Source organism: Pteronotus mesoamericanus, unplaced genomic scaffold (assembly GCF_021234165.1).
Source record: "Pteronotus mesoamericanus isolate MK-2021 breed Mesoamerican mustached bat unplaced genomic scaffold, CSHL_Meso_final contig_50, whole genome shotgun sequence".
Lineage (NCBI taxonomy): Eukaryota > Metazoa > Chordata > Mammalia > Chiroptera > Mormoopidae > Pteronotus > Pteronotus mesoamericanus.
In genome coordinates, this window is record NW_026555186.1 from 21,937,523 (window position 1) to 21,964,598 (window position 27,076).

Sequence of the window (27,076 nt, forward strand, 5' to 3'; positions counted from 1 at the left end):
GTATATATTGCAGATATATTTTGTGCTATATTATGTGTTTAAACTGCATTTTTTAATAAGACAATTCCTATAAAATGAAGCTGACTCTCTAGAAATCCATTTTGACTTAGAAATAACTGGTTGTTGGTAAAACATCTTTATAGAGGAGTTAGTTTGTGTTCCATGTATAACTGTATATGTACAGATGCACCTGGGTATGACCTCAATTTCTATTTTCTGATGAATTTCTAATAACATACATCGTAAGTAAAGGAAATAATAGCATAAAAGCATCTATATGTATGTACTTTCTTCGGTGTTTGAACTCGAATGGTTGGATTACATGTAATTTGTATATATATGTGTATGTTGTCATGTAACTATATGGTAAATAGTGCCAATTTCTTTCAGTGGCACTGAAAATTCCATGTTGCATGATATTTCTGTGTGGTATTGGGCTTACTTGTAAATGCATCTGTGTGCATAACATGTCTTGTGAATTTTGCATGCTACGCTAACCTCTGTTAAATCTATCCCTTCTCTATTCAGAGCATGCTGTCAAGGTCCTTTAATTCCAATTTTACTGCCGTAAGCCACTGTCACTATGGCAGCTCTAGGGACCTGCATGGCAGCCAAGGCAGTCTTGCCTTGAGTGTTGCAGACGGAAGAGGTTCTGGTGGGCACATTTTTCGAGTGAGTACCTGTAGTAGACAAGTACCTTTAGTACATAGAAGAGAAGTAGACCTCACATTTTAATGTTTTAACATTTCTAGAAAATAAAATTTACTGTGGGTTAGGAATCTTGATTACCTCCTGGTTCCTCCATGGCTTAGTGCGAAACTTTCTGCAAAGCTGATTTAGTCTTTATCACTTAAGTTTTTGTGATCACAACTAAGGATGTAGCCATCTCTTTTTTATGTAAAGAAGGGTGAGCAATAGAAATCTCTCTCTGAGAGGTTTTTAAAAAATTATTCTTTGCAGTGGCTTTCTCTTAAAATTAACATGCTCTCCCCAAATTCAAGGCTTTACGTCTGTGCCACATGTACTCCACATGTACTCCACAGGACTTGTGGGGAAAAGTGATTTTCTCTTTAGTGATTTAATATTGGCCAATAAAAAGCACTAAGAACTAATGGAACTAACTTTAATCATAATTTGCTAAATATGATTAAATGTGAGGCTGGAGAAATTATAGTAAGTACCAATGAAAAGACAAAACTAAAATTCTTTATTATGCACATTTCGGCCATCGTCATTAGTAGTGATGAAGAAAGGTTTATTTTAATGAAAGTTAAGAATAAGGTATAAGAATAGCAAGCACAGAAGGGAAAAAAACAGAACTCTGGCATGGCTCTGTTTTAAGATTTTCTTTTCGTAACAACTTGAGGTAACAACATAGCCTCCAAATAAGTATTTCCTCTGCCCCTCTCCTTCTGTCCTGAAGAGACCTGTCTCCCCTTATAACCTTACTTTATCCCCTCCTCAGTTTTGTTTCCACAACGATTCTGCTTACTTCTGGGTCCTTTGCTTTTTCCTGAGCATTCACTGCCCTCACCCTTCCCCTGCCTTTTAATACACTCCTGGCTTTGCTCTGTTGTTTTCTAGGATAGGAGCAGTCCCCTGGATTGGCTTTGCTCTTACTGTGTATTACCCATCTTGCTCTGCCTTCTGTCACCTGCCACCACTTGGTTCTATGTTATGTTGCAGTGGCAGCAATGATTTTGTAACTTACCAGACTGAAACAGGGAGAGAGAAGGGTGATGACTATTAAGCCCCGAATTTCTGTCACTATTCCAATTGAAGCCACAGAGCAAAGAGCGGGGGCTTTTATTAACTCAGGGGTAATCTTATAGTCGTATGGAACAATTAACCTTTACAAACTCTCACACAGTGATATTTTTTGCTCATTACCCTTACATTCAGAGACTTTGAGTCTGTTGCATTTTACTTTTTAATTCATAATATACTTGTTCTTTTAAAGACTAGATAGACATAGTTGTATATTCAGGCTTGAGTTTAAACTTCAAGCTATGAGCTAAGTTGATTTTTATGCATTCTGAAAGATCATCTCAAAAACGAAGAAGGAAAGTAAAGTTTTCATTGAATAAATACACAAAATTTGATCAAACCACATCTAAAAATGCTACGCCATGGTTTGAACTAGCAACTAACTACATAATAGGATTGTTGCAGATACGTTTTCTAAGATTACATTGTAAACTGTTAAGTTTATATGTATCCTGTGGGATATCATAATGAAGTAGATTTCAGATTATTTTTCAACATGATGGTGAAATTTGCATATCTATGTTGCTGGTCTTGTAGAGTTTTGACAGTAATAATAGTGCTATTTAACACAATCTCTCTAGTTTTCTAAAATATAGCAAAGTGTGTTTAGAGCTAAATTAAAGTGAAATATTTAGTAATCTTGCATCCCAGCATGTTTATAAAAAATATACACATATAATGAGATTGACCTTTTTTTCTATACAAAGCTATCAGTGAGATAGACTATAATATAAGGATATTATTTGACTTATAAAAGTAGGAATCTTAGTTAATTTTAAAAGCATTTCACCAAATCAGTGCTTTTGAAAATACATAGCTAACTGATGTTAGTACGATGGGATTAAACCAAAGAAAATTATATGACTGTGTGTTTATTGGTACTGCTCATCATTTAAAGAAAAATTCTTGGTTATGCTGTGCTGTTAAAAGAATATCAGTTAATTTTTTTACTGAAAAAAACCCCACAAAACTTCATAGTGCTCAACAGGTGTAAGTTTTAGTTGCTCTTAAAATTTGGGACTTCTAACTAGGATTAAAAATGTTACTGAAAGTGTTAAAAGCTAGGTATTGTAAATAAAACTAAAAGCATTATAAAGAAATAGCTTAACAGTATATATCTGTATATACTTTTTATGCATTAAAGGAATGAACATTTTGCCATTAACTTTGGAAGATGATTAAAAGTACTAATTTTTTCCTCAGTGTTATTGAAATATAATTGACATAACATTGTATTAATTCAAAGAGTGTATCATGATGATTTGATATATGTATATATTGCAAAATGATTACCCTAACAAGTTAACATTGGTCATGAAAATACTAAGATGGGTGGCCGTTGTGATAGTGATGTTTTATTTGGCTCTTCATGTTCCTATTACCTAGCACTATTTTTTTTCCTAATCTCCTCTCAAATGTCATCATCATTTTGGTTGCACATTTTAAAGACCATTATATGTTTGCTTTTTATTTTCCCCTAATTTGAAGCATCCCCAGACATCCTGTCCAAGAGATCCTTGTCAAGGTGATACATTTATTTCAGGACAGCACAACTACTCATCAGCTACACCTAGTCACAAAGATGTTCCTTCAGACAGCTTGAAAGTAGGTGCTCAGGAAATGAATGCAGTAGTATCTGTGAGCTTACTATGTGTTGTGGCTTTTGAACGAGAAAGAGCAATAGATACTTTTAACAGTGAAAATACTTTTTTTGAGAACTTTCATTCTTGCTTAGTAAGGATTTATTTTTTAAATAATTGAGAAATAATAGAATTGCATTCTGTTATTTTTTTGGTTTATTCCATGATTTCTCCCCCCCACACTGGAGAATCATTTTATTTTATTTTATTTTTTTATTTCTGTACTGTCACCTACTTACTTTGTTATTTGAATCAAAGGGATTTTGGTATTGCTAATAAAACTATTTAGAGAGGTAAAGATGAACCTATGTTAAATTCTTCATTTCAGGATGTTTTATGATTATTAAAGGCATTTTAAAATACTTTAAATGTAATTAGAAATCACTAATTAAAAATTTAATTAGAGCCCTGACTGGTGTGGCTTGCTTGGGCCTCATCCTGCAAAGTGAAAGGTTGCAGTTTTGATTCCTGGTCAGGGCACATGCCTGGGTTGTGCATTCAGTCCTTGGTCGGGGCTCCTGTGAGAGGCAACCAGTTGATGTTTCTCTCTCACATTGGTGTTCCTCTCCCTCACTTTCTCCCTCCTTTCCCCCTCTCTCTACATATAAAATCTTTTAAGAAAGTAATACAATTACAAAGACTTTTTTATATGGTAGAATAGATGGTGGTTGTATTCTTAACTACTTTTGTAACTAAAGCATCACTCATTTAGATAGTTTACTTTTCTGTCACCAATGCCAGATAGATAAATCTTTTCTTTAGTATTCTCTTCAGTTCTTTCTCATAACTTATTCCCTATTTAGTATAACCAAATATAATTATGAAGTTTAGTTATTATTATAAACTTTTACATTGCTCTTGAGAGTAGGAACCAAGCCGCATGACATTTAAGTTCATACGTGTCTATTTTATCTTCTTTTTTTTTCTTTTAGTTGTGCTATCCAGTTTCTTTTTCTTTTTAATATCCATTTTATGGTTTAGGTTATTGAGTTTGTTTTATGCTTTTTATTGTCCTGAGCCATCTGTGTATCATAGCTTACCATATTCCATGGATATATTTAACATCGATGTAGAATGTCAGGCATGAACAAGTATCTAGATGTCAGGAAGTCTTAAGAAAGGGTCAGAAATTATTATGGTCCAGGGAAAAGTACTGAATCTGCACATAGGAAAATAATTATATAAATATGAAGAAAAGCCAGGGTTGTCTACATAGTTGTGCATAAGTAATAAAGTAATAGCACAACCACTTAAGTACTCCTGGGCAGATTAATTGCTTCCAATCTACAGTGATCGAATGGTAAATGCCCAAGAAAAGATTTGTGAGGGAGTGATAACATCTTTGTGCTAGTATTGTCTCTGTCGTAAAACACCAGTGAATGTTTCCAGACTTCATAATTAACTAACTTTTTAACTATAACCTAGTGAAAGAGAGAACTATTTTAAAAAGTGAAAATCTTTTTTACCAAATACAAACTTCTTTGTATCCTTCAAAAAGGTTCACAAAGAAAAAAATATGTAGTTCTGAAACTATTGCCGTAATCTTTTCCCAAAGTTTCTACTTTTGGATAATTTTAGGGAAATGGGGTTCAAATATTTCCCTTACAATTTTTCATGATTTCCTTGTGGATGAGGACAACTTTTATTAATAATCAACGGTGACGTTTTAAATGACTGAATAGCTTAAATATATTTCCTTTTCCAATCAAATCTATTCATAAGCATATATTTATAATACAAATGTATATTTGTCAGATAGTTCTTTCACTAATAGAATAAGCCATTAGCCACATTTCTGCAAAGGTGTTTTTAAGTCTAAAGATTCAATCTCTAAAAAATGAGAGGAGTTAAAACAAGGATGATAATTTGACAACAAAATAATCTCAAGATTTTTGTTTAGCTTGTGAAAAGTAAACTAGAATCACAGTTTAATTTTTGTGGTTAATATTCAATAGAATGAATATTTAGAGAGTTTTAAGTTGCTGATACACATATGAGGAATAAATCAGTTTTCTGTTACATAGCTGAATTGGCTTACTAACTCTGGAAAGGAAGAAATAAAGATAGAAAAGACATAATCGGATTAGGAAAAAATTCTACCAAAAAATTACTTTTGTTTTAATGAAAAACATTAGTAAATGCATATTTTGTGTGAATGTGAGAGATTGAGTATAGGAAAATATACCCTTTTAATGAGCTTACTTAAGTTTTAAATTTTGGCACACTGTTTACCATTTTAACATTTAGGTATATGAGAATAATAGGTGCATTTCTATCAGAGAGAAAATTAATAGTTTAAATGTAGATATGATTTACTTTTCACTGGAAACCTCTAAAGAGTGCATCTATCATCAAGCACTCAAGCAAGTTTAGAATTAAAACATTAATGGCTATTTTCTCTTAAAAGTGTAAAATTAGAATAAATAGTGTAAGTGGCATGATAACTGTGTGATTTAGAATGTTAAACTCTAGTGCTTTTAAAATGCTCCAAGAAGAAAATCCAAATATTTGTAATAAGACATTATTATTGGTCATTTTAAGACACTTCATGTTTTTCTTAGATGCCTTTGAGTAATGGACAGATGGGCCAGCCTCTCATGCCTCAGGCAAATTATAGTCAAATACATCACCCCCTTCCTCAGGCATCTGTGGCAAGGCACCCCTCTAGAGAACAACTAATTGATTACTTGATGCTGAAAGTGGCCCACCAGCCTCCATATACACAGCCCCATTGTTCTCCTAGACAAGGCCATGAACTGGCAAGGCAAGAGGTAAGAATAATCAAGAATATTTGAAATACAAGACTGAGCTTTTAATGTATTTTATAGGTTATTTAATTATTAGCAATAAGTCCATATAGAATTTTAACATAGGTGTTTTTATTTTTGTTTTTGTTTTTTTGTGTTACCATTTTGTAAAGATTTGGTTTCCTGTTCAGTTTATAAGGTGTTAAACTTTGTGGTTTAATATGACTCTGTCATTTCACTCCAACCCCCATTCTCATTAACAGATGTGGGATGTAGTGTTTTAGACATATTCTTTTTTGTTTTCTAAGGTGGTTATTTTTCCCTAACTGGTTTATTATACTCTGGTAATCAGACCTTGAATTGGCATATTATGGTTTGCTGTTGTTATTTGACACTCAGCTTTTGAAACTTGATTGTAAACTCCAAATTACTTTGAGAATTAAGTCTTACAAAGTACTTTTTTAAAAAGTCACTAGTCATATATTTTGATAATTTATTGATAACGTGATATTATTAGAAACTTAGGTAGAGAACAAATGGTTTATTCATTTTGGATCTATGAATACCCAATAGAGATAGAGATACTATGTAATATAGATGTTTCACAAATGGAAACTAATAATAAAGCACATGTTTTATGTGTATGCTGTATGTCTTTAAAAATCTATGATGTCTAAAAAATACAATAGGGTCACCATTAATTGGTTGCCTATCCTCATAAAACAGCAATAGATTTAAGTTAGGAGCTTTGCTTTATAATCCCAGCTCTGCCTTTAACTCACTAACTTATTAACATAGTATTCCATGTCATAGTTTCACTTCATCTGCCCAAATAATCATTTTAGATGAATCCTTACATAGGTATGTTGTTTGAACTTAATTTCCCAATATTTAACTATGAATGTTACTGTGTTACAGCTTTTTTCAAATAGTAATAATGGTTAATTTTATTTTCATATTAACTCAGATTCGAGTGAGAGTTGAAAAAGATCCAGAACTTGGATTTAGCATATCAGGAGGTGTCGGTGGAAGAGGAAATCCATTCAGACCTGATGATGATGTGAGTTTTATTTATATATCTTCTGAAATAACCATAAAATTTTGTTCACTAAGTTAATACCTCATTTACATAAGTAAAAATCTAACAGGTACTTCTATAAATCTAGACAGACCACCTATTGATTTCTCTCTTTATTGTTCAGCTTTTTGTTTTGAAATGTAATCTGTTCAAATTAATTGAGGAATACAAATGTAACCAAAAAATTTAAATGCCTCATATTGTGATTTTTGATTTTGTCATTATTTTTATGTATTTGTAGAAGTAACTTGAACAGAAATCACTATATTAACATCAAAATTACCAGAGGCAAAATAAAAACATTGGCTGTCACAATGTTTTCAGAAAAGACAAGGAAACAGCCTTGTACCACGATTCAAATATTTGCATACTGAGAAAGAAAGATTGCTCCTTGGTACCCTGTTATTTAGGCATCCCACTTCCTATTCAATAATATGTTGTTGTTGTTGTTATTAAAGGGTATATTTGTAACAAGGGTACAGCCTGAAGGACCAGCATCAAAATTATTGCAACCAGGTGATAAAATTATCCAGGTAACTAAGATACTTTTTTTTTTATTATTTTCTTTATTTTTTGTTTTATAACTAATCTGTCCTCATCAAGACATTATTAAATGCCATTTTATGAAAATACTGTATTTTGCTGTGTGTAATGCACACCCATGTTTTTGTGCATGTTATATACAGGATTATTATATTCCATGGTTTGTAATCATTATACCTTTGTATAATGTGCATCCTTACTTTTCCCTCAAAAATTTGGGCAAAAAGAGTGCGCATTATATACTGCAAAATACAGTAAGCATTTTATGAAGTTCATCTTTACATACTTGTGTATGAAAATAGTGGTATTTCTTACATTTCTTACAGGCTACTCTCTAGTGCTTTCATAGTTTAAAATAGTTCCACCTTGTACTCTGAAAAATCTTACTGATATTTTTGAATAAATGTTTGATATATTTTAGCATTTTATTTAAGTTCAAGAATGTTAACTTCTCTAAAGTAAGGTGACGAAAAAATCTTCTTTGTGGCCCTGGTTAGTGTGGCTCAGCTGGTTGGAACGCCATCCCATACCCCAGTAGGTTAGCGTTTCAGTTCCTGGTCAAGGCACATACCTGGGTTGCCGGTGTGATCCCTGCTTAGGGTGCTTATGGGAGACAGCCGACTGATGTTTCTCTGACCGTGATGTTTCTCCTTCTATCTCTCTCCTCCTCTTTCTCTCCCCCACCCTCCTTTCTCTCTAAAATCAATAAACATTTTAAAAAATTTTTAATTAAAAAAAGGAAACTTCTTTGCGTTATGAGAATTAAAGTAGTTAATTCATGGAAGTACTTAGAATTGTGTGTCTGGTATACAGTAAGACCCAAAAAATATTTAGCCTAAATTATAAGAAGTATAGATAGTATTCTTGATTTGTTACCCTTGCAACTTGGTGACTTCAATTGCACAGTAGTGCATACACTCAACACCCCGTGTGATGACACTGTCTTTAACAAGGACTTCTCTGGCATTGGCTGCTACATAAGAATCATTTAAAATATAGGTTCCTGGATCTCACCTTCCTAGATTTTATTTTAGGGCCCAGGAGCCTAGATGTGGTTTTAAATTGCTAAAATCATTCTTATTTTCTGCTAGATTTTACTACCTGACAAATTTAAATGCACCTGTGCAAGTACATCACTTTGAAATGTTTTTCTTAAGATATTTTTCTTCTTTCTTCTAGGCTAATGGCTACAATTTCATCAATATTGAACATGGACAAGCAGTGTCCTTGCTAAAAACTTTCCAGAACACAGTAGAACTCATCATCGTACGAGAGGTTTCTTCATAAGAACTGTGGACAAAAAATGGGGGGAAGACAGCAAGATTTATTAGAAGATACTTGCAGGGGAAATTAATATTTTGACTATTTTTATATATAAAGAGGAACTCAAAAATTATGTTCAAATTTGTACATTAATGAAATAACGGAACTTGTGACTAGAGGGAAAGAACCACTGTACAGTATATAGGGAAGACTGTTGAATTCAAACCATGTAAAACTTCTTGTTAGGTTTTTAAAAACATAGCAATCAAGGCTACAAAAACACATGTATGTTGTTTTTGTATAGATTGTAGGTTTATTTTTGGATTTCATACTCATGACTGAACTCTGTACAAGGCTCTAGTTAGCCTTGATTGTAGCCCAGAGGCGGATGGCAGAGCTATCTCATAGCTTTTATGCCCTTATTTTTATTCAACTGATATTAATGTTTTTCTGCTGAAACTACTTTTTTTTATGTGGGCAAGAGATTTGAAATGTTGGCTTTTGCTATGTGCACATTGAATTGCAGAGTGAGTAGGTGAAGGTGGTGCTGGTGGGATCACTTTCCAAGGCTTGATTAAAACAGTTAATTCTTATAAAAATCTGGAAGCAAAGAATGAAAAAAACAGCAATCTGTTAATGTGTTTTTATTAATAGAATAATGCAATAAAAATGTAATGTCTTTTTAAAGAAATAAAAAAGACGATAATTGCATTTTATGAGCGCTACATGATCTGTTCTTGTCATAGCTATTAATGATACATTTGGTACTGGTGATTTCATTTTTAATTTTTTTTAGTCACAGAAATTTTTTAACTCTACTGTAGATGTATGTTCATGATTTTTCTGTGATACGGAAATCCCTTGATTTTTTTGCAAATGGTGATATTTGCAATTTGATAATTAATACTCCATTTTAATGTTAATTTATATTTTTATTTTAAGCAGCAAATGAAACTGAAATGGCCAGTTTTAAGATTGTGTTGCTATGACACAAAATGTAAGAAGATTTAGCCTCCTGATTTTGTTTGGCTTCACATTGCCTTGGTAAAGTAAAAGGAAACAGTACGCATGAGCTAGGAAACCAAAGCAAGTCTGTGAAACTGGCACAGTGATAGAGAATTGCTGTGGGGAGTTGTAGCGCTAAGGGATGGGCCCTTGGGGCCTGCCAGTGTGTAAAAGTGTTCAGATAAAGGGCTGTTCCTACAGGTAACATTAAATGTGAACTCAACGCGTCAGAGTCTTTAAAGGGTTTCTAAGTGTAAGCGTAATAGTGTTTTACTGCCAACTGCCTTTTTTTTCGTTAGTGTAAGAAATATTTGGTAGAGGTTTATTAATTCTGTTTATCCAAATAAAATTTTGTTTTTGTCTGTGTAATCAAATAAAAATTGAGTAACATGCAATGGTAAGAATAAATGCATGGTTATTTGGACCATAAAAAAAGTGCCATAGAAGACCAATAACTGTTTTTAGTCAAGGCTAGTGTGGAGCCTTTCATTAGAGCAATATTCAGTTATTGCAATTCATTTTTAATTACTAAGAAATGCAATTTTGGAATTTTTAATCTGTTATCCTTTGTTCTTGAATCTTGTTTTAAATAAGATTTTTATAGGACTAGCAAAAACAGCAATTGACATTATTTTTGCAAAAGTGAGTTAGACTGGTTCCTTTCTTGCTAGTCAGTAAACAGGCAGTACTTTTAAAAAGATGTGAACTCAAATATTGCACTTCTTTCAAGATGTTATCAACTGGTTATTGTACTGTATAGTTTTAATAATATTGATCGAAACCCTTTAACAACTCTTTGTAAATTTTAACTCATTTTAGTTGATTTTTCAGTACTATTTACATAAGAATTGATTTTTATGGATATAGTAGAGGAAATGTGCTGTATTTTGATAAAATTCATTTATTGTATGTGTGTTGTAATCTCTAAAAAAAAGAATGACAAACAGCTTCTTTAAGACAAGCCTCGGTGTTCCCTTTATTCAGAGTTTATTTTTAAATATTGTGGCATTGTAATTTTACAATGTAATTTCAATACATGTAATTTTACATTGTAATTTCACATCATTTTTTACTGGTTTCAGTCAGTTTTTCAGTCACACTCTTTTAATAGGAGTACATAAAATAAATATAATTATTACATTTCAACTACTTTACCTTGAATTAGATACACAAGCTATAATTTTGGAAAAAGGAATAAGCCACCAAGAACAATTGATTCATCAGTGATCTAAACTTAATTGTCTGCTTTATATTGAAATATTAGAAGTGCAACAGGTATTAGGTGAACTATTTTTTTCTACTCTAGTTACTAAAACAAATTTTTTAATGTTTTTGGAACACAAAATAAGAAAAGTTTATTACGAAGAGGAGTAATGCACTTAAATTAATAGCCAAAGTTTTTTTCTGAAGTACTAAAAAATTAAAATTAAATAAAAAGAACTTGTCATTAGAAGTTTGTTTGGTAACAATAAAGTGTCAAATTTTGAATAAAAGTAATAATTCAATTATTTTGAAGATACAGAGAGGGCATTTTTAGTTTATATGAAGTTGAGTAATTTGCAGTCAAGCCCATACCCATAACAGACTCTATTTTAATAAATATTATGTAGCAAACTATAAAAACTATTATTTTTAGTAACTGTTTAAAATTGACCACCCAAATTTTAAACCATTGAAAATGATATGTTTAGGGTAATCAGTACAGAATTGTTTCCATAAACTAGAGTTTTCTGATTCATTAAAGAATCATCAGTTTATTTCAATCCATGAAATTCTAAAATTTTCTACATATTTATTTTGTAAGTGTTTTCCTGACCTCTTTGGACATAAATATGTTTATATACTTAAAAAAAAAATGTTAAAACACAAACATTGCCATGAATAGAGCTAAACTTCTAAGCATTAATTTGCTGTGCTTAAAAGAAAATCCCAGTAGCAGCTATATAATATTTTTATCAGTCAGCATTTATAAACAGGCCAAATTTTTGTATATTTCTAGATTATTTTAAGTAACACAGTGAATAGGTAAGAAACTAATGCTGTTTAAAGAGTGATTTTATGAGATTTAAGATAAGAAGAATTGTCATAAAGAGACAATTTATTTGATCTCTGAGAAAGCCTGTTTCTGGGTATGGAGGAAGTGTAGTTTGCCTTAAATTATTGTATTTTACTTCTGAAGGAAGGCATTGGAGAGTGAAATATTTTTCAGTTAGTTTGAAATTGGTGATAAATCCAGTCTGTTTCAAAGGGTGCTTTTTTTTCCTGCTTTGGAAATTCTTATTTATTTTGGTTTAATGTAAATAGATTTCTTATAAACAAGACATTGAAATCAAAATTAAAATAATTTTGTTTCATCAAAAACATTAACACACATACTTGATGTACAAACAACAAAAGTATCAGTTTTCTTTTAAAGGGTAATCTAGATTATATAGGCAGCCAGTTCAAACCTTCAGGCATTCCCCTTGTTTCTAATAAGAGTTCAGAAAAGGTTGACAGGTTTATCTCTACAAAATTTTTAAGTCCTGTGGATTTTAGTCATTCAGTTTTGGAAGACTCCTAAGAGAATGTGATGGTCTTTTTAGGACTATGTGTTCTCTTTGTTAATTTACAAAATAAAATATATGGTCTCCAAAAACGTACAGTCCTAATAACATTCAAGCATCTGAGAAACCCATTCTAAACTGAGAAAGCTTATTTAGGGAAAACACCTCAGTAGAATCTTCTCAGGTTTTATTTTAGAGAATAATTAAGCTATTCCTGAACCTTTCCATAGGATTGCTAGGAAAGAGGCTGGAAAAATGATCCAGCTATTGTAACTACTCTTTCAAATAAACACCTAGGGAAAGTTTTGATCTCCCATTGGACTTCATGTGACCCATCTAAGCTTCTCATTAGGCCCTCAACTTAATTTCAGGATGAAGTAACAGAAGCTTCTGTATGACTGGGAAAGGAAGAAATCCAAGCTGTAAAAACGGTTTCCTCCCCAGCCCCAACCCCAGGATTCAGTAAAGCTAGTTTTATTTTGCATGAACATTAGTAAGTCTGTAAATATTTTTCCTGAACTGACCTTCCTTTAAGTCTAATCAAAACAATTTTGTTCCTCCAAACCTAGGCTTTAGAAGGATTCTTTTTTAAAGATTTTATTTATCTTCAAAGGGGAAGGGCAGGAGAAAAAGAGGGAGAGAAACATCAGTTAACTCTCATGTGGGTCCCAACAGGGGACAGAACCCACAACCCAGGCATGCGCCCCCACCAGGAATCTTTTTGCCCTTTTTTGTCCTGCAGTACGTCACCCAACCAACTGAGCCACACTGGTCAGGGCGAATCTCTCTCCTTTTTTTTTAATGTGCTTTTTCCCCCAATTAATTTTTTAGTTTGTCCAAGAACAAACTAAAGGGAAATAAACTAAATTCAATGTTATGTGTTTTTACCACAATTTCAAAGTCAAATCCAAAGGTAGAAACAACATTTATTACTATCGAATTTCACTTTGTAAGCCGGGGTCTACCATTTGTACCTACTGGGATCTTTCTGAGTCATTCTGCACTCTAATGAAGTTGCTATTCTTTCTAACTCCTACACTCCACAAATAACGATACATGACTTTTTTTTTCATCTAGGTCATCATTGGAAAAATGCATTGAGTTCTGTCCTTCATAATCACTCATTCTAAAGTGTGACATTCCTAGGTTCTCCTATTTTTTTTAGGATTTTATTTATTTCTAGAGAGAGGGTAAAGGAGGAAGAAGAGGGAGAGAAACATCAATGTGCAGGTGCCTCTCAAATGCCCCCAACTGGGGACCTGACCTGCAGCCCAGGGATGTGCCCCGACTGGGAATCGAACCAGCAACCCTTTGGTTCACAGGCCAGCATTCAATCCACTGAGCCACACACCAGCCGGAGTTGTAGGTTCTCCATTTTTAACAAGAGCCTCACACTAGATGTGGTCTTACTGTCTCTGTCATGTAGTTCCTATCTGAATGGCTGGCACCTGTGAGAATTAGTCTCATTTCAGAGGGAATATTGACATTACTGCCACTGTCCTCTCTCCTGACATCCACATCTCTACTTCTACAAAGAAGGTCAACTTCTGTCCCCAGCTACTCGCTGCTGCTTTCTCATCCAGGGTCACTATGAGCAGAGCATAGGCTACACAATTGTCCCCTCCCCAGCTGTCTTGAATTGCAGATCTCCTATTTAGCTAATACTGCTTGTGTCAACTTAGGGAAGTTCTTTAATATTTCTATGCCTCATTCCCCAATTTGTGAAATAAGGACAGTAATAGTACCTAGTAAATAACGGATGACAGTTTCATAATGTATTTTTATAGCTAGTATCAGGGAGGAAGAGAATTAAATGGAGGCTCTGCAGAGAATGAAAGAGAGATGTTTCGAGAGGAGGCTGATGACAGGCAGACACCAGGCCTCTAAGAGAGACTTGAAATGAAAGATGCTTTTCTGTTGACCTTGAAGAAGTGGCCGTATTGTGCACTGCTAATGGAGATGGGCAACTTGTAGGAGCTGAGGGCCTTAGTTCTACAACTGCAAAGAAGTGAATTCCGCTAACAACCTGAATGAGTTTGGAAGAGGACCCCAGCTCCAGATGAGCACACAGCTCTGCTGTACTGACTGCAACCTGTAGGACCCTGAGCAGAGTTCCCAGCCAAGCCCTGGATGGACTCCTGACTGACAGAAACTGGGAGAGAGAAACTGCCACGTTCTAGTCACAGCAATAGAAAACTAAAACAGCTAGCCATAGCTCCGTTTCTACTTCTAGTCCCCATGGCCCGTCTAACTCAGAGCTGGCCTGGAGCCTGTCTGAGAGCCTGAAAATGTGGCTTTGTGTCTAGAACCACATTTCTAAAGACCCTTCCCCAGGCCCCACTGCACTTCCTTGGTTCAGGTCCCCTTGATTAATATTGGCCCTAGTGGGACTTGCTGTAACGATTTGATGACAGGGAGAGCATCCCGCTCCTTCTATCAGACCTGGGAGCATCGAGAATATTTGGAAAAGATGTGTAACAACAAGATCTTTGGTGTCATGCAAAGGATTTTATTCTGAGGACAACAGTGATAGAAGTGATTTGACTTGAACTCTAAAAAAATCACTGTGTAAAATTGATAGGATAGCAGTGCTGGGGTAAAAAAGACAAGAGTTAGTGACATGATTAGGTTATTGTAAAATACAGAATAGAGAGGACACTGGCAGCAGCCACAGTACTGGAAATGCCAGGTTAGTAAGATACAGAAGGGTGAGGAGGCAGTTAGGATGAAGGGTAGCTTCCCTACTCTGGCTGGATTTGCAGGCAAGGTGGTGGTGCCGCTAACTGAAATCAGGAATAAGTTGTCTTGCATTTGCTTCATTTGGAGCATTTAGAAATGCCCACCTGGTACTCAGAAACTGGTGAGAGAGAGATCTGAGGGCTTTCAGTTCATTACTGTTGATATTGGTATCCGGATGCGAGGAGCTAGTCGTCCTCATGCCTTTTCTGAATTCTGGACTTTCCTATTCTTCGATATTTAAAATGTAAACCACATAATTTAGTAACAACTTAACTGATTCTCATATTGTTATGGGTATTATTTAGTCTCATTTCCAAAACTGTTGGAAACTCCTCGATGGAGAAATCTTTTATATCCACCCTGGTGTCCTGGGTATGCAGTAGGTACTCAGAAGAAAAGACCATTTGTTTCCCTTGGAATTTTACATTTCATCCACATATAAGGAGAGTCAGAGAGACAAAACAGGCCAAGAAGTCATACATATAAGGGAAGTTGGTGCAGGTCTGTAGGCCATTGTAAAGATGATTTGGGTTTCTACTTTGAAGAGTCTAAAACAAAAGTGACAAGCCCCTTGCTGACTTGCAGCATAACCAGCTTTGAAAACAAAAGATTTGTTCTGTACATATTCAAAGCACTCAACATTTGAGTTCAATAAATATTTGTGGAGGATGATTGAATTATACAGTAATATTTCACATTAGCAATATTACCAGGCATGAGCATACATTCATTGAAAGGCTGACATCAGTCGATTGTCAAAAGTGAATCCTAAATTGGTTGCTTGGCTCCATATGAAGTTATAATGAACCTCCTCTTGGATTTAAGAAAAAGTATTAAGTTGTCTTCTGACTGGCAAATGCTGGATGGCATTTCTTTAATTGACTGAGGTATTATCAGCACCATATGCTAGAGCCTTAGCCAGCTCCTGCTGCCGACAGTTACACTTGCCTACCCTTTGCCAAAAATCCCATCTGCTCATCATCCTCAGTTTCTTCACAACCCAACAGCATATTTGTTATTTTTAGGGACAAAAGCAAAACATCACGACTGTAATCACTGTATTCATAGTTTGAAAACAAATCGGACTTAACTGGTTAAGTTTTGCAAGTAGTATTTACTGAAACACTAGGCAACTGTACAGATGTCAGGGTTATAAAATCAGCTTTACCACCTCAATGTTTTTGAAAAAAATGGTAAATAGCTGTACATAATCTTCCATTTTTAAATACCATTATTTGTGATACAGGTTTAGAGATATTACTAATAAGCTAAGAATTTCATTTGTCAAGCATTCATTATATTATAAAATATACTGACAAAACCCAGTCTGTATTGAAACATTTAAAAAGAGAGAAGGATTACACTGGATTAGTGCATTAGGAAAAAGCAAATGTTCATTTATTTGTACTTAAATAGTCCCTGGGCATCTTTTATTTTGGTCAGTAACCAAAAAAAATTAAATTTTTCCATCACTCTGAAAATCTATAAAATAATTTAGATATTACTTAATTATAATTCCTAAAATCCTGTATTGTCTGCTTTAAACACTAACTATAAAAAAGGGAAAAAGTTAGACTACTGACTTGAGAATTGGTTGTCAGACAGAAGTGGGATTCCTGATGTCACTGAGCCTTAAAGTTATTCTGGTGTTCATTAGCTTTTATAGGTAAAAACAAAAAACTGGGGGCAACCCAAATATGCAATAATATGAGAATAATTCAATAAACCAGGCACTTGGTCCGCTGTATAAATTAACATGGTAATTAGAAAAATGAGAAAGGAACATTGGAAAATAGCACAGATAAACAATGTTAAGTGGCAAAGAATTTATAAACTTATATATACTCCATAATACCACTAGAAAGGTTATCTAAAGACTGAAGCTTAATGAAAAGTTCTTGTCCTACTACCAAAACTTTGTAATTGTTATGTTGCCCTTCTACTTTTTAAAAGAAAAAAGGGATCTTGGGTTAGTCATTTTCAAATATAATAGCAAATATTTGGCCACCAGCAACTAGTAGAGAAAGCAGATATTATGTAAGAGACCCCAACCACTGTTTCCCTCCCCTACCCAACCCCAAAGATCAGCCATTAAAGAGCTATCCATGAACAAAGATGGCTCAGGGAAGAGGTCTCACATCTACTTAGGAAATTTTAGCAATGCAGTTTAAAAGGCCTGAGGATAATGGCCTAAGAAGAGAAGGAATATGGCTTTATTTTTGCTGGCATCATCCCATCCCCCAAGCCAGCACAGGTCGGCACCAAGGGTATTTCCCAGCTAGAAAGTTCATCTTGCCAGGAAAGGAAGAGTGGGATGAGGGATAAGCTTCCCCAACCTAATGGGGCACGGCGTGGAGGTCCCCGTTTGGTCTCACTCCACCTAGAAGGGCAAAGCTGAGACAGCTAGAACAAGGGAGAGAAGCAGGGGCTACGAGCAGCCACACAGCAGGAGCAATCGCAGTTCGCTGTGACCTGCTCTGCAGAGCAGCTCAGCATATTTCGCCACTGAAGACACTAACAGCCGATACATCTGCTGGGAACAGCTGCAGATTTTACTGGCTTTCTCCTGACAGGTATTTGCATTCACTGGTACTGCCACCTGAAGCTCTCCACTCTGTATCCCTGCCTCCTCAGCACTGGCAGTTAGCTCAGGACTCTAATGGCTATTCAGGTGCAAGACAAGCATAGGTCCCTGCAGCTGACCCCTACTACCTGCCTGGGACTAGCCACTCCAGCTGTGCACTTGCATGCCACTGACCTGACGTCCATCACCAGTCTCCACTTTGGTGTGCCTGCCCAGGGAACGACAGGCTACAGGCACGAGGGAGAACACAAACAAGCAGGGCCCTGGCAGCTGCCTGTGGGCCCGGGTCAGGCCCCGAGTTCATTTACTGCCCTGCACCACCATGTTCACCTGAAGCCAGCCCCTCCGGCTGTGTACCAGAAACCCCTTGACCCAAACCCTGTCCCTGGCCAACACGGCAATGCGCACACCTTGGGGGAGCCCCAGGAGAGCCAGGTTTCCTGCAGCTGCCAGTGAGCCTGCAGGTTGGCCCTGGACCTTGTTGCCTGCCCTGGCTTGCACCACTACATGAGTATCTAAAAGTGGTTAATTAGTAACATGAAAGCATATGAAAATATTCAACACAATGGTAAAGGTAAGCATTTAGTTGGGTTGAGAATACTCTAAAACTGTAATGTTGTGGCATGTTAACTACTTAACTTTAGCTACAACAATTAGTTAATGGCTGTACAATACATTAAAAAGGTAAGTTTTGATTCAAAATTTAAGGGGGGAGTAAAAGAGTAGAGTTTTTGCATACGATTGAAGTTAAACTATTGTCAATGTGAAATAAACAGCTACATCTATAAAATGTTTGATCTAAGCCCCATGGTAAACACAAAGCAAAAGTTATAGTAAATTTAACAAATATAAAGAGAAGGGACTCAAAGCGTGCCACTGTGGAAAATAATTCACAAAGGAAGGCAGCAAGATAGGAAGAAGAAACAAGGGAGCCACGAAACAGCTGGAAATCAATAAAATGGCATTAGTAAGTCCTTACCTATTAATAATCACCATAAATGCAAAAGAATTGATTTATTCAATCAAATGACATAGAGTGGCTGGATGGGTTAGGGTCAGGATATCCAATTATATTCTGCCTACAAGAGGCTCACTGCAGCTCTGAGGATATACCGAGGCTCAAAGTAAAGGGATAGAAAAGAACATTTCATGCAAGTGGAATCCAAAAGAGAACAGGGGCAACTACACTTATATCAGGCAAAATAGACTTTAAGCTGAAAATGGTAACAAGGGACAAAAAAGGTCAATGTATAATGACAGATGGGTGAGTTCATCAAGAAGACATAACATCATACATATATATGTACTGAACATCAGAAGCACCTAAATATATAAAGGAAATATGAATATATATGAAAGGAGAAATAGACTGTAATACGCTAACAGTTGGGGACTTCTATACCCCACTGCTAATAATGTTTAAATCATCTAGACCAAAAATCAATAAGGAAACATTGGGCTTAAACCATAGTTTAAAGAAAATGGACCTAACAGACATATACAGCAGCAAAATACACATTCTTCTCAAGGGTACATGGGACAGTCTGCAGGATAGGTCACAAAACAACTCTTAGCAAATTTAAGATTGATATCCTACAGAGCATCTTTTCTAACTACAATGCCATGAAACTAGAAGTCAATAACAGGAGTAAAACTGGGAAAGGCACAAATGAGTGGACATCAAACAACACTGCTGAATAACTAATAGATCAATGAAGAAATAAAAAGGGAAATAAAAATAATTTGAAACAAAAGTATAAAAACAACATACAATACATATTGGACACAGCAAAAGCAGTTCCAAGAGTAAAGTTATAGTGATAAATGGCTACATTAAGAAAAACAAAGAGATGTCAAGTAAGCAACCTAACTTTACACCTCAAAGAACTAGGAAAAAAAAAAGAAAAAACCAAGCCTAAAGTTAGCGGAAGAAAGGAAATAACAAAGATCAGATCAGAAATAAATGAAATAGAGACCAGAAAAACAGTAGAGAAGATCAATAAACCATGGGCTGGTTTTGTTCAAAAAGTAAACACGATTGACAAATCTTTAATTAGACTAAGAAAAAAAGGAGAGAAAACTCAAATAAATGTAATCAGAAATGAAAGAGGAGACATTACAACTGATAGTAAAAGAAACCCAAAGGATCACAAGAGACAACAATGAATAATCATATGCCTACAAATTGGATATCCTACAAAAAATAGATATATTTTTAGAAGCATATGCATACTTTTTATTTTAGAGTATACTCTTTCTACTTAAATAAAAAAAAAGTTTGCTGTAAAACAGTATACTGTATCACACCAGTACCAGCCTCATACATCTCATGATTATCATATCTCTTGATTGTATCATTTTCTCTTATGCTTGACTTAATCTCATGTTTTATAAGTTTAGTGTGGTTTGAGTGTACAGTGTTTATAAAGTCTACAGTAGCATGCAGTAATGTCCTAGGCCTTAGAATTCACTCACTGGTCACTGAATCATTTACCTAGAGCAACTTTCAGCCCTAAAGCTCCATTCATGAGAAGTGTCCCATGCAGGTGTATGATTTATTTTTTTTATCTTTTGTGCTGTACTTTTACTCTACCTTTTCAATGTTATGTATGTTTAGACACACAAATATTTACCATACTAATGACACATATCTCTGAATGTATTCCTGTCATTAAGCAGCAAGTGACTACATATAACAAAGCTAGAGTATAAAAAATATGGTACCTAAAAACAATATGGTACTGGTGAAAAAATGGACACATAGACCAATAAAACAGAATAAAGCACCCAGAAACAAACATTTGCATATATAGTCGATAAATATTTGGCAAAGGAGCCAAGAATACTCAATAGGGAAAAGAATACTTTCTTCAATACATTGTGTGAGTAAAACTGGATAACCATGGGCAGAAGAACAAAATTGGATCTGTATCTTACATTACTCACAAAAATTAACTCTAAATGGACTAAAGACTGCTTTGGCTGGTGTGGCTCAGCAGATTGGGTGCTGGCCTGTGAACCAAAGGGTCACCGGTTTGATTCCCAGTCAGGGCACATACCTGGGTTGCAGGCCAGGTCCCCAGTTGAGGGCATGCAAGAGGTAACCTATTGATGTATCTCTCACACATCGATATTGCTCTCCCTCTCTCTTCCCCTCCCTTCCCCTATCCAAAAATAAATAAATAAAATCTTTAAAATAATCCTTAACTTAAAAAATGGATTAAAGACTTAAACATAAGCCTAAAACCACAAAATTTCTAGAAGAAAGGATGGGGGAAAATCTCCTTGATAAGAGTCTTGGCAATTATCTTTTAGATACAACACCTGCACCATAAACAATGAAATAAAAAAAATAAACAAATGGGACTGCATCAAACTAAAAAGCTTTTGCATAGCAAAAATAATGATTAACAAAATGAAAAGGCAATCTACAAAATGAGAGAAAATATTTGTGAATCCTATATCTGAAAAGTGGTTAATAACCAAAATATAAAAGAAATTCCTACAACTCAATAGCAAAAAATAATAATAATAATAAATTTAAAAGGTCTGATTTTTAAGTAGGCAAAAGAACTAGATATTTTTTCCAAGAGGGCATACAAATGGCCAAAAGGTACATGAAACTGTGCTCTACATTAGTAATCATCAGGGAAGTGCAAGTCAAAATTACAACAAATATCATCTCACACCTGTTGTCATGGCTACTATCAAAAAGAGATAACTAGAGTTGATGAGGATGTGGAGAAAAGAGAACACTTGTGCACCGTTGCTGGGAAAGTAAATTGGCATTGCCCTTATAGAAAACAGTATGGCGATTCCTCAAAAAATTTAAAAAACAACTACCATATCATCCAGCAATCCTACTTCTGGGTATAGACTCAAAGGAAATGAAGTCAAGATCTCAAAGAGATCTCTGCGCTCTCACGTTCACTGCAGCGTTATTCACAACACCGAAGATATGGAAATGCCTAAAAGTCTGTTAATGGATAAATGGATAAAGATGAGCTATATATATATGTATATGTCATTAGAGATATATGTAAAACTGAATATTATTCAAACATGAGAAAGAAGAAAATCCTGCCATTTATGACAATACGGTTGGGCTTTGAGGGCACTGTGTTAAGGGAAGTAAGTCAGACAGAGAAAGACAAATACTGTCACTTATAGGTGGGGTCTAAAAAAGTCAAAGACACAGAAACAGAAAGTAGGGGCTGAAGGGTGGGCGAAACGGGGAAAAGTTGGTGAGAGGGTGCAAACTTCCAGTTGTAAGACGAGTAAGTTGTGGAGATCTAATGTACAGCACAATGATTAGAGTTAACAACACTATTATCTTGAAAGTTGCCAAGCTTTTTTAAATGCTAAGTTCAAATGCATTCTTGATAATACAAAAATCAATCCTTAAAAATCAGGAGACTTGCCAGAAAAAAGTATAATAACTCATTAAACACCTGTATAAAATAACTGTTACAAAATTTGACAAAAATACACACCTAGAACATGTGGTTATTTTTTAAAAAATCCATATGTAAGAAGAGTAGATTTTGAATGTTCTCACCACAAAGAGAAATAATAATTATATGATATGATGGAGGCATTAGCTAACACTATAGTGGTAACCATTTTGCAATATGTTTATGTTCAAATCAACACCTTGTATTCTTAAATTTACATAATCTTTTATGTCAATGAACATAAATAAATATGGAAAAAATGAAATCAGGCATTGCAAATAATTGAAAACCAAATATGATATTTAAGATAGTTCTTTTGAAAAGGATTAATGTATTTCTATAACTATGCTTTTGAATTTACTATGCAAGAAAACAGTTATGTTTCCATATTAAATGGTTTTTCTTAATTTCTCAAAAATTCTTTAGTTTTAGTTTATCTGCAAATTAATCAATATATCCACTTTGGAATTCAACTTGATCATCCTGAATGTTTGCACAAAAGCCTTCATTGACACATAAAGTGACTTTTGCTTTATTATGTCCTAATTATAAGCCTGAGGGCCTCTGCCATATGTCATTGCAAAGTAGTTTTTTTGCTACATTACCATTTGATCCTAGGTCCTATGTGACCTGATTATTTGTAATAAAGCTGTGTGTGAGGCAGCTTCTAACCTAAAAGAAAATGTAATTTAGTTTGCTTTAATTGGGCTTCTTTAGATTCCAGAACACAGTTAAATAGGAAACATTTTAAGGAAGTGTTGATCATCCCTGAAGGAGATAAGAAAGGCTTCACAGAGGGTTCAGTGAACCACGAAAAATGAGCAGGCATTTCCAGATGAATAAATCAAGGCAGGCATTTGTTATGGGCTGAGCTACATACCCCCTAAACTGATAGTACCCCAACCCCTAGTACCTCAGAATGTGACCTTACTTGGAAATAGGGCCACTATAGATATAATTAAAATAATGTTATATACTGGAGGGTGAGCTCCTGATCTGTCATGACTGGTGTCTTCATAAAGAGGAAAAACTTAGAAACACAGACACACACAAAGAAACCACCATGTAAAGACTGAGTTCTGCTGCCATAAGCCAAGGAACCACCAGATCCTAGGGGTGGGACCTGGCACTGATTCTGCCCTGGGGCCTCAGAGGAGCATGGCACTTCTGACATCTTTATCTCAGACTTTGAGCTTCTTGAACTGTGAGACAACACATTTCTGTTGTTTAAGCCACTTAGTTTATGGTATTTTGTTATAGCAGCCCTATCAAACTAATACAGCGTTCCTGATCCAGGAAGCAGTATTGTGAAATAGGCTGTGGAAGATATTGTTGAAGTCTCTTTTGTGATACCTGACCCAGGAATTTTATAAGGAAAAAATAAAGCAAGCATTAGCCTGAATAGGACAATTTCTTTTATAAATATTTTTTGACTGGGAAAAAAGCTAAGCATAATAACATCTGGGGTAAAATTGAGAGTATATTTCCTCTAAAGTGTATCATGAATAAAAAATAAAATGTTTATTGGTCATCATAAGTCAATATCATAAAATGTTTATTGAGCAAGGACATTAATTGCTACACCCCACAGGAGGGACATGTCTATTGTCTTCGGCTCCAAATTTACCCTTGATAATCAGCTCTGTGAAAATGGATCTAAGGCTTTTTCATATTTTTTGTCAGGTGGCTAAATAATTAAGCTTTTTCAGTAGAGGGTGATGGAGAATCATCACAACAGGAAAGGATTTCTCTTCCTGATTCTGGTGTGTTTTTGCTGGGCAGCTCCTGTGGAGGACACAGTCTCAGCAGAGCCCACCACTACAGTACACTGCAGCTAGGGGAACAGAGAGCCGCTGCCATGCTCCTGGAGCAGGGGCAGCTTCTTCAGTACTAGGATCCTTATAGCTTCTCACACAAGCATGGAAAAGTCTTAAACAACAGCCAGCTTAACCTAAGTGATATTTACAGAACACACTACCCAACAGCAGCAAAGCACTCAATCTTTTCAGGCAAACACAGAATAATTTCCAGAACCGAGCATATACTAGGCCATAAAACATGTCACAATAAATTTAAAAGAACTGAAATCTTTCAGAGTATGTTTTCCAACCACAGTGATTAAATTATAAATTTATTAAAAAAAGAATTTTGGATTGTAGCATAGTGCTTCTGGTGAGATATCTGTGTCTGAACAGCTATTCCCAAACTCTAGAGTATTCTCCCCAGTTCTTAGAGGAAAATATATAGCGCTAAGTAGCAATATTAGAAAATAAAATGTTTCAAATCAATAATTTAAGCTTTCACATTAAGAAACTAGAAAAAAGAGCCAATTAAACCTAACACAAGCAGAAGCAAGGAAATAATAAAAATAGTGGAAATCAATAAATAGAAAACAAAAACAATAGAGAAAAACTAATGAAACTAAAACATATGTCTTTAAAAAGAACAAAATTGATAAATCTTTAGCTAGATCAACCAAGAAAAAGAAAGAGGCACAAATTACCAACAGGAGGATTGAAAGCGAGGACATTACTACTGACCCTACAGATTGAAAGAATATTAAGGTATTAATTGCACCTCTTTTCTGTTAACAAATTATACAACTTTGATGATTGGATACATTTCCACAAAGATAAAAATTACTAAAACTATTTCAAGAAGTAGAAAATCTTGATAGACCTACAAGAAGTAAAAATTTAGCTTGGTAATGGAAAAATTTTTACACAGAATGGCTCCATGAACAATTTGAAGAAGAAATAATACCAATCCTACATAACTCCTTCACAAAATAGAGGACGAGAGTTAGGGTTAGGGTTACGCACTTCCCAACTCATTCAATGAGGACACTATTATCCCGAGACAAAAGCCAGATGGTGAAAAAAGAAAACTGTAAACCATATCCTTCATGAAAAGATATACAAAAATCCTTAGCAAAATATGAGCAAGCAAAATCCAACCACATACAGAAGGGATTACATACCATGACCAAGTGGAATTTATCTTAGAAATAACACAATCATCACAATAGAGACAGAAAAAGCATTTGAAAAATCCAACGTTCATTCACTGTGAAAACTCTCAGCAATCTAGGAATATAATGGAACTTTACTCACCTGATAAAGAGTCTCTCTAAAAAATCTATAGCAGTTACCTCATCAGTTAACGGTAAATGACTGACTGTTTCCCCAGAGGATCAGGAACAAGAAAAAAAAAAGTCTTTTCTCATCAATTTTATTTAGTGTTGTACTGGAGGTTCTAGTCAGGGTAACAAGAAAAGAAAAAATAAATTGAAGGAATATGTATTAGGAAAAAATACCTGTTCATAATGACAGGTGACATAATCTTATATGCAGAAAAACCAAAAGACTCAACAAAAAAGCTACTAGTTTAGCAAGCTCTCAGGAAACAAAGTCAACATACAAAAAATGATTTTATTTCTATATGTTAGCAAAGAACAGTATAAAAGTAAAATTAAGAAAATTACCTCATTCCCAATAGCATAAAAAGAATAAAATACTGTGGAATACATTTAACAAAGAAGTGTAAAAACACTACAAAGCACTTCTAAGACAAAGGAATGAAGACCTAAATAAATGAAAAGGAATTCCATATTCATGGATTGGAAGTCTCAGTATTGTTAAGATAACAGTTCTTTCCAAATTGACCTATAGTTTTAAAGCAACATCTATCACAATCCCAGAAGATTTTTATTTTTGTTTTTGTAGAAATGTATAAGCTGATCCCAAAGTTGGTAAGGACATAAAAAGAACCTAGAAAGCTAAGACAATATTAACAAAGAATAAACTGAGTTTCCCTGGTTGGTGTGGGTCAGTGGATTGAATACTGGCCTGTGAACCAAAGGGTCACTGGTTCACTTCCCAGTCAGGGTACATGCCTGGCTTGCAGACCAGGTCCCCGGTAGGGGGTGCATGAGAGGCAACCACACATTGATGTTTTTCTCTCCCCCTCCCTTCCCTTCTGTCTAAAAAATAAAATAAAATCTTTTTTAAAATCTTGAAAAACAAAAGAATAAACTGGATGGTTTGCAGTAAACAATTTCAAAACTTATTATGAATATATAGTAATTAAGACAGTGTAGTACTGGTGTACTGTGTGTGTGTGTGTGTGTGTGTGTGTGTGTGTGTGTGTGTGTATCAGAATTGAGAAGCCAGAAATAAAATTGTTCAACTTATGGTCAATTGAATTCAATAGGGAATGCATAATCTTTTCAACAAATGGCGCTAGAACAATATGAAATAGGAGGAGTGGGAGAAGGAGGAAGAATGGGGAAAGGAAAGAGGAAGGAAAAGAAAAATTAGAGGAAAAGAAAGAGGAAGGGGAAGAACAACAACAAAGGAACAACATAGACCCTTATCTGAAACCACATGTAAAATTTAAGGTTATATCAGAGATCTAAATGGAAGAGCCAAAATTGAAAGTTTCTGATGAAAACACAGGAGAAAAATCTTTGTGACCTTGGGTTAGGTAAAGATTTCTTAGATGTGGCAACAAAAACACAATCTATAAAACAAAATAATTTAGACTTGAAAATAAAAGAAAACCTTTACTCTTTAAAAGACAAAACATTGATATATGTTCGAAAATAAAAAGAGAAGTTACAGAATGAGAATAAATATTTGCAAGTCATGTATTTGTCTGAGAACAGATTAGTATCCAGAATTATAAAAAACTCTTACAACTCTATAAAGA

General features: G+C 34.7%; 1 protein-coding gene across 6 annotated transcripts in view; it reads left to right on the forward strand.

The window, feature by feature from the left end:
• Nucleotides 1-11,004, forward strand: part of ERBIN (erbb2 interacting protein) — a 125,308-nt gene extending 114,304 nt beyond the window's left edge. For 2 of the 6 annotated variants that reach the window (XM_054578427.1, XM_054578428.1), the window contains exons 22-26: nucleotides 529-672; nucleotides 5,969-6,178; nucleotides 7,122-7,214; nucleotides 7,691-7,765; nucleotides 8,955-11,004. In XM_054578427.1, coding sequence (XP_054434402.1) covers nucleotides 529-672; nucleotides 5,969-6,178; nucleotides 7,122-7,214; nucleotides 7,691-7,765; nucleotides 8,955-9,062 — 630 coding nt within the window. In that variant the 3' untranslated portion in view covers nucleotides 9,063-11,004. The remainder of the gene's footprint in view (nucleotides 1-528; nucleotides 673-5,968; nucleotides 6,179-7,121; nucleotides 7,215-7,690; nucleotides 7,766-8,954) is intronic. The other 4 variants (XM_054578429.1, XM_054578430.1, XM_054578432.1 and 1 more) reach the window with 3 other exon arrangements.
• The last annotated feature ends 16,072 nt before the right edge of the window (nucleotides 11,005-27,076 follow it).